The sequence below is a fragment of the Nipponia nippon genome, unplaced genomic scaffold (assembly GCF_047370975.1).
Source record: "Nipponia nippon isolate SJK-2023a ecotype South Korea unplaced genomic scaffold, ASM4737097v1 scaffold_10, whole genome shotgun sequence".
Taxonomy (NCBI): Eukaryota; Metazoa; Chordata; class Aves; order Pelecaniformes; family Threskiornithidae; genus Nipponia; species Nipponia nippon.
Window position 1 is genome coordinate 15,016,413 of NW_028262291.1, and position 16,268 is coordinate 15,032,680.

General features: G+C 36.0%; 1 protein-coding gene across 21 annotated transcripts in view; it reads right to left on the reverse strand.

Annotated features, from left to right (window-relative positions):
• Positions 1-855: 855 nt before the first annotated feature.
• The window catches only part of SOX6 (SRY-box transcription factor 6), a 378,804-nt gene continuing 363,391 nt past the window's right edge, over positions 856-16,268 (reverse strand). For all 21 annotated transcript variants that reach the window (XM_087745623.1, XM_087745624.1, XM_087745627.1 and 18 more), the window contains 2 exons: positions 15,764-15,980; positions 856-7,824 (listed from right to left, as the gene is read on the reverse strand). In XM_087745623.1, coding sequence (XP_087601749.1) covers positions 7,521-7,824; positions 15,764-15,980 — 521 coding nt within the window. In that variant the 3' untranslated portion in view covers positions 856-7,520. The remainder of the gene's footprint in view (positions 7,825-15,763; positions 15,981-16,268) is intronic.

The window sequence follows — 16,268 nt, forward strand, 5'->3', positions numbered from 1 at the left end:
CCAGTTGATTGCTTACGAGAAACCAAAGCTTAAATTGCACAAGTCAATATTTATGTATTTATCCATTATAAGATGTTGGTCAGCAACTTCATTACATCCACTTTTGACCCTGAAGTATTTAATCACATAGATTCATAATGCAGTGTGTCATTTGTAATAATTTCATGTATGATGCTCTCTCCAGGGAAGTAAGGATTCTTTCCCACTTAGATGTTTCAGGGTGGTTTGTGCAATAACTGAAACTAGGCTGAAATCTGATGTAATGCACAATCAAAATGTTCTGTTACATTATAGTACAGTACACTTCAATGTAATTTATTCTTTTCCTATGAGAACCATGACTAATTACTAAGTCAAAAGCCAATCATAATACACAAATGGCAGCAGTTTACAGACATGGCAATATGGCAACTATAGGGCTTTTTGTTGTCAAGTTTGGTTAGTTTGTTTAATGTTATATGCAGCGGGAAAAGGGAAGGCAAAGAAAGAAGAAACATGAGAACTGTTTTGTTTCATTTCTACTCAATAAAAATCCTTCTGAGATTATGTTGCTACCAACAGCACTTCCTGCTTACAAAATCGACGGTACCCAGTGAATATTAGCAGATTAAGTTGGTTATCATGCATGTCTTTTACAGCATATGGTGTTAATGGATTTCAGAGGCTGATAAATGCCTTTGTAGAATGGAAAGGCATGGGGAAAACTTAAGAGCTGGAAGATGCAGTCGCTAAATTTAAAGGAGGCTGGCTGAACAGGCCTAGTTGCATTTTCTTGTCCATCAGCTCATCATGGTCAATCTTTAATGCTAACTTCAAAGGAATAATAAGGGATGCATAGAAGAAGTCACACACACATCTCATAAAACAAAATTTATCTTTAATTTGTAAGTGTCAACAGCAGTACAAAAGATGGAGTGATGGTGAATAGATTAAGGGTAGAGAGGACAGTCTTGAGGTAAATGAGCATAAATAGGCAGTCTTATAGACACTCCCCTGAGGGGTCTAAACCCCTATCATGGCATATACTGTATCACCCAAGGATGACATGTTTAACATATCAGGAAAGCACCTTGTGCAAAAAAAAAAAAATAAAAAGAAAATCCCCCCCACCCGAAACATGTAGGTAAGGTGCCAATGTACACCAGAACATACTGTATATGGACAGTGTCTTTCAATTTTGTCTTTTCCATTAATAACTGAGGCAGAGGAGGAGAAGACTCTTAAAAGTACCACTGAAAGATTATTTAATATTTAATTTACCTCACGTCAATACTGCACAACAAAATCCAAGAAGTCTGTTTATGCAATGAAGCAGAGCTAAGAATAACTATTCTCTTTCTTAAATTGAGAACAGATTTTTTTTTAAAATCAGTATCCTTAGCAAACTTTTTTCTTTTTTTTTTTTTACTGTATCAAGAGGAGAGTGTGAGATGTGATGGCAACCTTTAAGTTCATTTAAAAACTTTACACTGGACTGTACAAGATTTTTTTGATAAACTATTTACATTTTCAGACTTTAAAACATATTCAAAGCAGCAATAGACACTAGTTTTTCCTCTAAACGCCCAAATAATTACCGGCCATGGGCCCAGGTAGGTACCTGCATTGTATATAGAATTTCTACAAAGAAAACCTGCCCATTAAGTTAGACAGTGGGTGTCCAACGAGCAGCCCTCACCTTTAAGAGCTGCACCCACAGTGTTGCTATAGGAATCAAAGCATAGTACCTTGACAAGAGTCTCAGTTGTCCCAACAGCTCTACACAAACTTTACAATTTGAAACAGCAGCTAGCATGTCAGTCCAGCATGTCAGTGAATTGTGCTGATTAAATTAACATAGAGTACAATCTCACAATATACATCACAAACAAATTACAATGTCAGGAAATAAGAGTTACAGTAAGATAAGTTATGTAGTAACAGCTTATAAGCTTGTCTTAATGTAATAAAAAAATTTTTACATGGGAAATACAATAATGAATGAACATAAATGCTAAGCATTCTAGTTTGCTACAAGCTGAAGAAGGGTACAAGAAAAAAAACCGTTGCTTTCTAGAAAGCAAAACACAAATGACAAAGGAAGACAAACGGAGAATGCACACTAGCAGGTCTGCAATGTGCAGCATACAAACAGTTAAATATTTGCACATTCCCCATACTCCAAGAGCACCAAGGACCTCACTTGTGGTTTTTAGAAAGCGGAAATTACAAAGCAAGCCATGTCACTAAGTTGCTTTATAGCTTTCATATTGCCATAAATACCAATTTGATAAGTTTTCCTTTAGCCCAGTTCACCCCACCCCACCCCCTTTCTACCCAGCGTGTGAAATCTCAGAATACTTCTTTGTCACCATTTCCAACAAATCTGGTAGTTAAAAAAGGGCAATGGATTAAAATAAAATATATTTGCATATACATTTTTTTTTTCCTTCTGTAGCAGGACATTACAGTATATCAAAAATGCAGTTTGATCTGAGAAGAATCGCAGATACTAATGGGTTATATAAAAAAAAGGTTTGGGGGAAGTTTTTTTTAAAGGAAAAAGAGTAAGTGTTTTGTGAAAGATCAAATGAGGTCATATAGTATTATTCTTTTAAAAGAACATGCTTAAGTGCCAACTTGAATCTTAAAAAAGCATGCAAAACACCAAGGGTCCAAGCCCATTCACTAACTTCTCGTAAAAACATGAAGAACTCTATCATACATTCTGCTGGCTGCATCTCCAGTGCAGTTGTTTGCACTGTGGCCCAGGCTCAGCAAAGTTTGCCCCGCTTAACACCAACGCTTCACTGGTCCTCATGACCAACATGGAAGTACTAACATGCTTAATATTAAGCAGGTAGGTAAGTGTTTTGCTGGGGGAGGATGGGGGTGTTAAGCTTGTAGTATGTTTTGCTAGGAAATGATTTTGAAATGCCATGCCTTTGACATGATCAAAAACCAAAACCAGAAAGCCAACCCAGAGAGAGGACTATGTTTTAAATTGCATTGGGAGGTGGTTGTGTTTGTACTCAAAGCAGGAACTGCCCACAGCTGACTGCTGTACACTTTGCACAGGGTATCGTATTTATTGTGCCTAACGCTGCTGTTTGTTTTGCATTCCCATCCCAGAGCAATCCCATCTTTTGCCCTCCCCCTGCCTCATGCTGCACCTGAGTACACTGATTTTAGGAGCACATTGTGATCCCGTGCATCCTCAGCAGGCGGTTTCACATGCTAAATGGTGATGCCCAAACATACAGGCAGACCAGAATTGGGCCACTTCATCAGAGTCATTTCTCCATGTAAACCTGAACCCTGGAAAGCAGTTCTGTTTCCATTAAGACTTTTATCTTCCATTTTTGTGAAATATGAAGTGAACTATTCTAGCTGGTATCAGATTGTTTCAGGAGTGTTCTTCTCTTGAAAATAAGTATTTTATAATTTTCCAAAAACAAAATATATTGTATCTGTTAATTAAATAAACTGTCTGTTCACAGAGAAAATAGTATTACTATATTTGTGCATTACCTGAATGGAGTTGTTATTTTTTTAAGTCAGAGTTATTAAAGGGGGCTCAAACGCTATGCTTAGAAAGCAATTCCACAAGTCCTCTTCATGTATTGTGTGAACAATTTCCCCTGGTATTATACCCTAATATGACAATAACATGATTTAATGAATGCAGAAAATAAAGGTTTGATATTATTAAGTCTTGACTGCATTGCAAGGGCCATCTTAGTCACGATAATCTTTCCAGGGATATGCTTTTGACTTCCAAATGACATTCTTGTTAAGAAGCAAAATATCTCATCAGTTTTACTTGAATTCAGAAGACTAACTGTGTTTCCTATCATCAAATGTATGGGAAATTTGGTATGTTTAATGTATCAACTTTCTAAAAAAGAAGGAAGTATTCTGTGTTTGTGGAATATGCTATTAAAAATCAGTGAGAGCACAAGTGAGGCATCTTGCTGTCCCAGCTACAGGTCCACAATACTGCGCTCACACTGCGGGTGTAAATTCAGCATCTACATGAGGTACAGTGACTTGTCAGCATTTAATATGGACCAACATACACTGATATAGAACAAAAGTAAATACATAACTTATACTTCACTAAGTATCCATGAACAAAAAATAAAATTCTATTTCCTATGTTATATTTACACAATTTAAAAAAATTCTAAAATGAGATGGTAAATTCATCAAAAACTTTGTTTTGAGCTCCGATTAATAAAGTAAAAATGTTGGTTTTTATCCCTATGATTGTCCTTCCTTGATTTCTACTGACATTTTAGAGCCAATGTCGGCTAATAAATAGAATAAAATGCTCATATGCACAATTCAGATTCAAATATGTTCCTCCCACTCCCCCAGCCAATAAATGCAATTTTTACCAGCTGGCGATTCCTGAACAGCCAGTCATTTTCAAGAGTGTGGCTTTAACATACAGAGCATCAGCACTGAGGCAGGGCTGGAGCTAAAACAAAGTGTTCATACATACATGTATTTTGCATAAATAAATGAAATAACAAGACATAAAAATGACTCAAATCCGGCAACTGTGAGGCAGGCCCACACGAGTCGAAACAGATGACTTTTGTTCATGTAGTTTTCGTACAACAGTTTCACATTAGTCAGAAGTGATAAAAAATACCATTTATATCCAGTGCTTATAACACTTACGAAACAACATCTGTGAGTGTGTGTTTTTTTGTACTACAAGCAAAATCAAGTTTCAGTCCTAAAGAACAGTCCTTTGTTCTCCACAAGCCTGCAGAATATTATTTTGGCATGGTCATAAAATTTAAAAAAATTAACCAACTAATCTAAATGTTTGCCTTTGTGCAAAAAAATAATTACATAAAATACAATGCTAGCAATACAGCATTCTACCTATGCAACAAAACCAGAAAAAAAGAGAGCAAGAGAGAAAGAAAGTGACGTGGGGGGAGGGAGAGATAGTTCTAACTGGAGAATTATGTAAGACATTAATAAATAGTCATTTTTTTAGGAAATAATGGTATCCTCCCCCCAATCTGAGCTGAATGTATTAAAACCAGTTCAAATTCCCAAGCAATTATAAGAACAAAAACCACTTTCTATCAGTACCTTAGCCAGCTTAAAGAGGGCGCTCACCAGCTAACGACACAGCATATGCCTTTAAAGTCTTGGCTAGACCAGTTTATTGCTTAATAGACATGGACTCAGAACACATTTAAATAAATATTAAAAATATAGCATTTTGTTCCAAATTACAAAATGGTCAGAGAAATTTGACCGTTGTGTTTCTATGCCATTATCTTTATAAATTGTCCTGTAAATTGAACAATGTTCTTTGTCTTGGGGGTTGTTCTCGCACATTTAAATGTGATTCCTACAGTGGCAACAATGGCTGTCTCTGCTCAAATAGATATTAGAGGGGCTACGAGGAAAATGATTGCTCCTCATACAGCATCTTATCATTGCACCTCACCTGAATTTCTGCAAGATAGGATGATAGCATGAGGATAGCCAGCATTAGCACTATACTTCTTCCACTGTCTGGGCCCTGCACAAAGCCCGTTCAGCTCTGTGGGAATATTCCCACAGACTTCAAGAGGAGCTGCTCTAGGCCCACGCATACCTCTCAGCCCGAGTCTGAATTTATCACCAACATGCTGAATGTATCCAATTCAAAATAAAAGCTGAGGGAGTCGAGGAGCTTCTGCACATGTATTCATTAGGCCCATTGGATCTGCATATATATACAGTGATGTATTTGTGAACAGGAGTGGAGTGTGAGGGAAAAAAATAAAGGCAATTTCTTCTCCGTCTCTGAAATTTAATAAATTTGCAATCTTTGAATCTCTCTCTCTTTTGTATTTCCCAGAATTTTCTCTAGCAATTGCATTGTTTCTAGTAGTTATATAAATAAAAATTTTAGTTTCTATAGCACCTTATATCCAAAGATCCTGAAGCACTTGACAAGCATTTATCAAGGCCTGGCTCACATTCCCACATGACCAATATTCAATAAATATTTTTGATGCACCATTTTCCCAGCTTTGCAAGTCAGATATTTCTGCGGCCTTCCCTCTCCCACTAGGAGTCTCACATATAAATCACTGCATAAATACTTAAGGTAGCAAACAGTTCCTTCAGGTGGCAACAGGAACATGATGTACAGAGCCATGATTCACTGCAGGATTCGACAGGCCCTAAAAATTCATCATGGTGGACTCTATGTGCAATTGGATTTTACATCTGCCTTGGCTGCCTAAGTATAGAGGTTTATAACTATAAACACAATTTTTTAGGAATATTTCTACTGCATGTACATATAAAAGTACTCACTTTATTTTGCATTACATATAGCAGAGTGTTTCCAAGTGCTCCTTGAACATACAGTGTTACAGGAACAACTGAATTTCTCATTCATAAATGTCATGTTCATTTTAGTAGCAGGTGCACTTTTATTTTCATATACCTGTGTAATTTAGGGGAGGAGAAAGAAGGGGCTCTTTAAAATATCAATAAGGAATTGTAAGTGTAATGCCACCAACAGTACTTTTAAAAATAAATATTAAGTATTTGGACCCTTGACATTCTGGAATGAATAAATTAGTTAAGAGAAAATGTGTTAAGACTGAATGCAAGGGTTAAAAGCAAAGGGGTAGAGAATGTAATCAGAGGTGGCCTCACACTGCTAAGACAGGCCCGTCCATAGCTGGTGATCGCTCTTTTGTGCTTACTTAAAATTTCACACTAATGGCACATCAAGAGGCAAAAGCAATTGGGCACATGCACTATGGCAACCATGTTCACTACTTAAGAATATCCTGTCTCCAGATTCCTGAGTACTTTACCATATTCTGGAAAAAATTAGGTTTTATATATAATTTTTTTAAGATGCCAAAGGATTGTCTAAGACTTTACAGTGTCTCCTTTAAGACTTTTTTTTAAATGTTAAGATTCAAAAGTTATGAAAAGTTTGGCACATCAGAAGTTCAGCTATACATATGGAAAAAAATGGAATTCAGAGACTATTTTTTAAAGACGAGCTATGATGCACAGATGTGCACACTTGCGGACTTGTTCTGTTTCACAATATGAAATCTGCAGTTTTTGTTTTCTAAAATAATCCAGAATAAAAACACATTCACAACCTGTAGGCTGGCACAGCATACCTGAGTGAGAATGTATAACCCCCATCTAAAACAGTAACTTAAACCTTTATCAGCATCCAAAAGGAAAAAGACAAAAGGTAAGACTTGTAAGACAGCTATTGATTCATATAAGTTTTCAAGTCCTGATGTCTGATATTTAATATATGTCTTCATCTAAATTAAAAAACAAAACAAAACAAAAACAAAAAAAACAAGTTCATGAAAAATTAGGGAAACAATCTGTCTCACACGTTAAGAAACATTTAAGACCATTCTGCTGATGTAACTGTAGGAGCCACACATGCATGCAGGCTCTTTAAGAACTTTTGTTCAAAAAAAACCCAAAAAAAACCCAAATGAGTCTGAGTACTTTAATTCTGTGAACACTCCTCAGTTGGCACTGACTGCCTCATGGGCTTCGTTTTCACTACTATAGTCTGATTTGGGATCATCCTCATAGTCCTCGTACATTTCTATTTCATCCTCTCCATTTATCATTTCATTTCCAGCAAGGCTTCCGCTGTCCGTCTTCATACCATAAGTGCTCTGAATGACGGGGATGCTGGGCTCAGGGCTGGCAGAGGTGCTCGAGCAATCTGATGTCATCTGAGGTGATGGCGTGGTAGTCGCCATGGTAATAGCACCAGGATAGACAACCCCCGTTCCCGTGGTGATTGGAATTTGAGGCTGTTGTCTGGAAAGAAAAACAAGAGGGGAACATGATTTCCTGTATTCAGAGGACGGAAGACCTTCTGCAAGTCCAAATGAGAGAAAAGCGAGTGGTTTCCTAGAAAGGCTGCATGCATTCCTCTGGGGTTCACAGTCTGGTCCCGTATGGTATTGGTTCATCTTAGCTCCCCCCAATGACAACTGGAGAGTAAACTGTTTAGTAACTACCAGATGTTGATTCTTTTATGTATTTTATGTGTTTGTTTAAACCATACTGTAAACTACCACTTGGACAGAGATCATCAAAAGGCTTCGGGCACCTGTGTGATGCGTAACTGCTACTGTAGACATCATGTACCCAAAATCTAAATCCTCCAAACTCCTGACAAGAGCTTCTGTTAATGAGGGGACCTCAAGATTACCTGTAAGTACCTAAAATGGCAGACAGGTGCCTAAGTAACATTGTCTAACTGTAAGTATGTAATTTACTATTTAAGTGCTAGGTAGACTCCTACGTCACATAGAAATACTTTTGATATTTTATTGCTGGCTTTTCATTTTTATTTAAATCCATGATCAGAATGCCATTTGTTCTTCAGGATTTAATGTGTAAGATTGAGTTTTTGAAGCAAAGTACTTAAAAAAAAAGAACAAATGTTCTTTTTTCTATGGTAACAGTCTACAGAAATTAAGACTTCCTCCTGAGGACCCAATGTCAGATCTGATTTATTTTGACAATGCAAATACATGGGAAGACTCAATTAAGGGTGCGTTACCTCTACTTTTGACACATCTTACCTTCCGATATCTAGCTTTGCACTATGTAATGTTGCCTTTTTCGTATGTGTGATTTTAAGCATACTGGAGCAATACCCCACTTCAACTAAAATAGGCTTATATCACTGCCAGGCGAGCAATTGAACACAAGCTTTACTGTAAGCATGTACATAGTTGTACTAAGTGACATAATGTCTCTTCTTTCAGTGATGTGTGTATATTCAAATGCTTTGCTGAGTAAAGGTCAGGTTGCTGAACCCATTCCATGGTCAAGCCCTTATTGGCTACAAATTAATTAAATCTACTTCTTACATTTGGGTTAATTAACTAATAACATACTTTCTATATTAAAATACTCATAAAAATATTCTCCTATTATTTCTGGATCATTAGTTTTAGTAAAGCTAAGAGAAAAAGAAGGGATGTAACTTGTCTGAATGAAGAGAATCTCCATTGTACTTCAGATGTAACACTGAATGAATATACTCCAGTAGCAGAAATACCTAAGTGCCCTGGAAGATGCCTTTTTAATATTGACTAGTTATTGAACATACATGCCTATTTACATAATCTATTCAAAGAACTGTATATTTCAATGTATTCCCAACCTTCTTTAGAGCAATATTGGCCAAGTAGTATAGAACTATTTTATAATTTTAGGAGAAACAGTGTCAGATGTGTTTGAATAGTCTAACGAATCTGTGACTTCTTGACCACTGTGTCATTCTATGCTAAAATTCAAAGGACATTCCATAAACCAGTCTCTTACAAATCCTTAATCATTGGCTAAATCAAATACGCAAAATAATATAAAGGTTATTTACAAGACCCTAAATGTTGAGTCTTTATTGTTCATTGATCAAACTCTGATTTTGATAAATATGACACTACAGAGTTACTGGGAAACCAAAGTACTTCACGTTTGGGAACCAATACAGACAGTCAAATCACGAATACTCTGTGTAAGGTAATATTAAAATAGTATGTAGTACTGTCATTGCTGGTGCTGCTAGCCCGACTCTTAAAGCCTCTGCACAGCTTGAGAAATTCAAACATCTGTTGTGTAAGTATGGTACACCTGGCTAGCAGCGAGCAAAACCATCACACTAATTCATTTGACACAGTCATTATACTCCTGTTTGCAAATGATGATTTGCAGATGATTTACAAACAGCTAGGGATTTTTCACTAAATTTTCACTTTTTAAATGGTCTGATAAATGTTCTGTGAAAACAATTTTCAGCCAATGTATTTGCTTGCAAATGATTTTCTGCAAACATCTTTCAATACTTTATCCATAAAATTGAACACCTACCTCACATGGGAACATTTCTGTTTTAGGATTGCATGTTGTCAGGAGTATAAACTATTACTGTTAAAAACCCACATGTACCTCCTCCACAACTTTTAGGCACAGAAAATGTTCACATTAATGACTGTTTCCACAAAGCAAAGGAAAAAGAAACCCACACATGGGCACAGCAAAATTCTACATAGTTGTCACCAGGCCCTACACACTTTATTCTCTCTAATCCGCCCATTTAACTGCTGGTACTACTCTTTTTCCGATATTTCTTAGAATAAATAAATTCACAAAACAAAGCATCCTCAGTCGTTCATCAAAGAACATTACAATATTAATGCCAAAAATGTTTTCAGAAAAGTTGTTTTTACAACTCTTCTAATAAGAGTTATAGACTATACTTAAAGAATGATTCGGTGCAAGCTGCTCTTGTGTTATAGATGACACTAAGGGGCAGAACCCTAATACCCACCCCTACCCCTCCTCCCAAAAAAGTTTGCAAATTGCCTTTTTATAAGCAGCAAGAAGGAAAAAAATCTGTTTAGGACGGGGCTGTGAGGTGTCTTGATAAAATGATGGTTGTCACTGTTAAGCCCTAAAGGACAGACTAATTTAAGAAACTCAGAAATTCTTTTGAATGTTTATCAAGTCAGCAAAACTCTTTTGCATATCCACGTTTCAATGGGACAGTGTATATTTGTCCAAGTACCACCCATTTCAAAGTATAAAGGGAGCAGGTCATCTGAGGATAAAGAAGCAGAATTTACAGAGATACTTTTTACCTGAGAATGCACCAAATGCATGGCAAACTATAGAATGAATCTAACTGGTAAAGAACTTGATCAGAGTAACAGGAAAGTTAAAGGCTTACCAAATTTGTCATTCATAAATGCAGTTCCTTTTTACATGTTAAACAAAAACCAGACATGGTGTGCGTTTCTGCTGCTGGGTGAGTAATAACTGTGAGCTTTAAATTACCTGTATCTCACCGTGGAACTGTAAACGTGGTAACTGTACCACCTAAATGGGAAGTGTCTCAAATTGCTACCCATTTGCTAGCAAAAATTTGCTAGCACTTAAACATGGGCACACCACACCCCACCCCACCCCCCCCAAGTAACTGGACACCTACCTCTCACTTGAGCCCTGTTATTATTTAGAGCTGATCAGGTTGTCACTGTAAATTCTGCTCAAGTTGCTGCATTACATCCCAGAAAGTCTTATTTTAAGATATCACAAACTATATGGATGGCTTATGTTACTGGAGATGAGTGTTATAATTTTCTAAGTAATTAAATTTTATAGGATGGGGAGGGCAGAAGAAATCAGAGCATTTATTTAAATTCTAACCACTCTCCCTGAAAGGAAGAGTTGGAGTTTCTAACCTATGACTCTGGCCATTATGCTTTCTTTTATTTGTCGTTCTTAAAGGCATTCATGTTAATGGTATTTTTTATAACATTAAAATCAACATGTTTAATCCTTGTATCTCACTAGAGTTTTGTGTATCATAGGACCTTGGAGTAAGGAGATAAAACCATACTTTACTGCAAGCTGCATTACAATTCAGCTCCCTTGTACATGGTTAAAGCAAGGATGTTTTCTGCCTGATTAAGGTTTCCAGAACCCAACATTAATCTTCCTGTCTCTTCAGATCTGTGAGGAACGGAGAGGCATGGCTAGGTACCCTGGCTTCAAACCACTCCTGTCTCCACCATCTCCTCTTTGCCAAAGAAATCCTTATGTGGCCAATTACTACAGGTCGCTTGCCTCTCTGCTCTGCCAGCATTGCTAACATATTTGTCCAGTCTGGGGCCAAAGATTTGGCCCAAAATAGTTAGGTAAATATAAAAAAGGAGGTAACATGAAAATTGTTAGACCAATTTACCTACTCACAAGTTTCTGGCATTAATATTCTTAGGATTTTCCTGGAGAATGTTCCACTTTTGACTTTTGCAAAAGCAACTAAACATTTAGATTGGCAAATTACCATTGTTTTCTGATCCCTTCCCAACTATTTTCTGACAGCTCTTTAAATGACTGAAGCAAAATCGATTGCATTAAAGAAAATGCTTATATGCTACACACCCCTGAAACTTACATTCCCATAAGGAATGAAATAACCGTAAATCTCACAAAAGCACCCATTGTGTACTTACTTTAAGTTCAAGCTACAGGAGTATATTATTACAGCCTTATTCAAAACTGCAGTCTAGCAACATTCAGACTATGTGTGTACAGTAGTTATAAACACTATAAAGGCTTTATTCTAAACATCTTACACTGGTAAAACACACAAAGAAGTTACTGCTTACATCATTTTGCAGAGAAAAATATATATCATATACTCGTATTTAGAGTGTATTAGACTGTAAAAATGACTGAGAATTGAATTATTTTTGTAAGACAAGGCAACAAAAGACAGACTCTTAACTTAAAATGTCTGAATTTATGGCTTATATGTGATCCATTTGTTATTTCACATTTATTTATGCATTACAAAAAAAGTACTATTGAAGATAAATTATAAATCACTTGAAATCTGTTCAGGGATTAACTTATGCTGAAGTTATCATTCACAACTTCCCATTAATAATTTTATTATTAAAAATAACTCAATTATTTTAAAGACATAGCTGGCTTCAGATTCAGCTTCCACTAGATTAAAAACAGCAAAATTTTAATATCCTCTACATTAAACATGAATTATTTCTGTATATTATCTGCCTCATTTGGAGCAAAGTTCATTCATGTATGGAGGCAATAGAAGGCCTGCACACATTTTAAGTTCCACTCGGTTCTTTAAAATACTTGCCAGTTCCTAGATTTTTGTGCTGGTCTATCACGTATGTAACAGTTATCTCGAAACATGACTTTCCTGTGCAATTTATTGCAAGAAAACTTCACTGTCATTCAATTCTTTGGAAGCTTTTCTTCAAAAATCAGAACAGAATGTGGCCATTCATTAGGTCATTTCTCTATTTTATTTTAAAGCCTGGCTAGTTTGTATATTGAGATTCTCTAAACAACTTTTGTGCATCTTACCAATGTTTATCAAAGAATGCGGCTCACTGAAGTAAGCAGTATGAGCTTTCTGCATCTTAAAAGCTTAAGCAGTGTAAAACTCTTTCTATGTTTGTGATGAGGGGTGTTTTAGTTGTACACATGGCAGCATTATTCTGTGCTGGCCAATGATTCACCCAAGGGGATCTGATAGGAACTAGCGCTTACTAGATTGCTTAAGCCATTAAGTGTAGATTTGGTACAAGAGACTACCAAACACAAATATGAAAGAATATAATTTTTCTTGCTATTTATACTTTCCTCTGGCCACCTGTTTTGAAGGTCTATCTTTCTTTTCATACATCTCCTATTTATCTTTTTATTATGTGATAATAATTTTTTGCCATTTTGGCATACCCATTCCCAACTTAATCGGTATGTTCTTTGAAAAAAATGAAACCCAGCAGGACTTCAAGCATCATGAAGCACTTGGCACATTTCATTGGAGTCTATTTTGTACTTTTGTTCTCTGTCTTACACTGAAATATTTGCTGTAAACATAGCATATATTCAATCCTAAAAACCACATTTGTGTCCTAGTTCATTCTGAAGAGGAAACTGCATCTCAACTCCCACATCTACAGTTCTGAAGGATGGTTTATGCTGTTTGTTCCATAAAAACAGTAGAAAAATGATGAGTGTACAAGGTCAGTTAGGAAAACTGTTCTAGCTGATGCTTTATGTGATATTTACGTTAAACACAAGGAAAGTAAGTTTAAGAAGTTGATGGGCTTGATTATTGTGTTTCACTTAATTATAATCTGATTTGGATGAAATGTTGATTTTTATTACTCAGTAAACTATTCTGCTGAAATAAATGATGCCAGGTTTTATGTTTCAGTTCAAGAAAGCTGTCCTGGTCTGGCTTTTTCACCTTTTTTGCTTGGTTTCTTCCAAGAATTTTGTTTTAATTTTTTCTTTAACGAAAAAGGGAATTTCAGGCAATAGTGGGAAGTCACAGAAAAGCATGAAATAATTTTTTAAAATCACAGCCTGTGTTTCCTCAGTATCAAAATTTATATTCATATTGAGCTGCAACATGGATCTCATTTCACCTTTATTGAACACATCCATTAGACTTCATACCCTCTTTTTCATCACTTGCATAATTAAAAGTCATTGTTTCTGGTGAAGTCCACTGCATCATTATGTAAGTGCACAAAGGTAATCTACTCTTTAAAACTTCTTCAACATGGATAGAGCAGTGTGAAGTGGACTTAGCATAAATATGAATTAGAACCAATTCTTTCAAGAAAATGATGACATTCTCATGGTCTTTGTGATCATACTGTTTGATATATGAGAAAGATGTTACATTTAGGTTACACCAGCAGTTTAATTTTTAATAGTTTTCATTATATTTTTTTTAAAACACAACACACTATCACTCTTTAAGTAGGCACTTTTACAAGTTTCTTAAATCCGTCCTCCATATTCACCTCCATATTTAGCCACCGCTTCCAATGTGTAAAATGCTACTGCTTAATACTGTTTTGAATTAGCAAACAATTCTCAAATTGTTCAGACTGCTGTTTTGGCATTTCTTTTGCATTTCTTGTCTAGATGTGATTTGGTCTGTCAATCTGCTTTGGAAGACATAAGCTAGAGTTTCATTCCCTCAATCTGAATATAATTTGTGATGTGCTGTGATTCAGATTTCTATTTAGAGTTTTATGCACAATTCTGATGGAAGCCTATTAGTAAACAATTTCCCTTAGAGTGAAGAATAAAAAACAATCTCAAAACTATAGACTGGAAGGTTATTTCAAGATACCAGAAACACTTCTATTTACTGATTGAAGAAAGAGCCCACATTGTTGCAGGCTGTACCACAAAATAATTGACTGCAACAGGAGTTCTGCATCCCAAGCCAAAAATGAGGGCACATAATCGACGTCAAGGTCAATTATCTGGTAGTGAAGTACCCAACAAAAGGAGACTATTGTGATTAGAGAAATAAGCAGAACATTGTGAATTTGGAAAGGCTGGCACTGGAGATAGCTTTTAGACTCTTTGTAAACCACCAGAAACATTGTGTTAGAGCACTGAGCATCACAGATTAATTCATAAAAAAACAGGAGAGAGAAATCAGTTATGGTGCAGTTGTTTCACTGGACTTCTGTTATCTTTAGCCTGTGGATCTTTCATAGTGGTGCTTTCTCTGCTGAAGACTAGAGGAAATACTGTTAAAAAACACACAATGTTTTTAAAACTGTGCCAGGATCTTTTTGGGCCATATATTCCAAGTTGTAAATCTGCCCAGTCTATCTATGCACTGCTTGAAAGACTCTTCCTAGAACATTTACTTTTTGAAAAAAATTTTTTCCACAGTTCTATATATAACAAAATTCCTAATAGCCTCATGCTATGATATCATTCATTCATGTGTGTTCCTAATGTAACTGCTATTACTCCTGTCCCTTTTCCCTTTTACCCCTCTCCTGAATCCTTATTCTACACTGTAATCTTTTGTGTTTTTCCTTTGTTCTTGTCTTAATTTAGGAAATAATCCTGGAGTCATTACTAACCCAGAATGGATTAGCTTACTAATAACTCACAAAAGACATGATTCAAACCTTTCAGGCTAATGGGAAACAACTTCTTTTGACTTTAAAGAATTCCACAATCAGTCTCATGATCAGCATTCAGTGGCAAGCTGATAGCTCCATATTCCATGATATATCTTATGTTTTTAATAAGGTTTTACAGGTTCAAATCCTTACCTTCTAAATTACATTAGTCAGTGACTTAAACAGATAAGTCTATTTGTTTTCAAACAGCATGCTCTGTCTTTGAAAACAATCACAACAATAGTACTCACCCTACGGTAAAGAACTGCCTCATCTCCTGTCTTCGAGACCTCATCAGTTGTTTGTATTCACCAATACGCAATTTCTTTCCATCAACAATGCAGGTACGTTTTGGTCGAGGTTTGTATTTGTAATTAGGATACTTTTCTAGGTGGATTTTACTTAGCCGTGCCTGCTCTTCATAATAAGGTTGTTTCTCTTGATTTGACATGGACTTCCAGCGAGATCCTATTAACACAAAACATCAGTGAGTGCTCAAGTAAAACAGGTTTAGCTTTACACATGCACATTTCAACATGTCTTCTTGCCATAATAAACAGATTTTAAATAATATAATTAAATAAATTGATTTGAATTTACATCAGCCAGCATATATATTGGGATGCACAACTTGAGACACCTTAAAAGAACCTTGACTTTCAGATATTGCTGCAGACCAAACATATGTAAATCTCTATTAAATAGGTACACTTAAAATCAGTAGTTACTTCTCAAAATCTCAGTCTCATGCTGCAA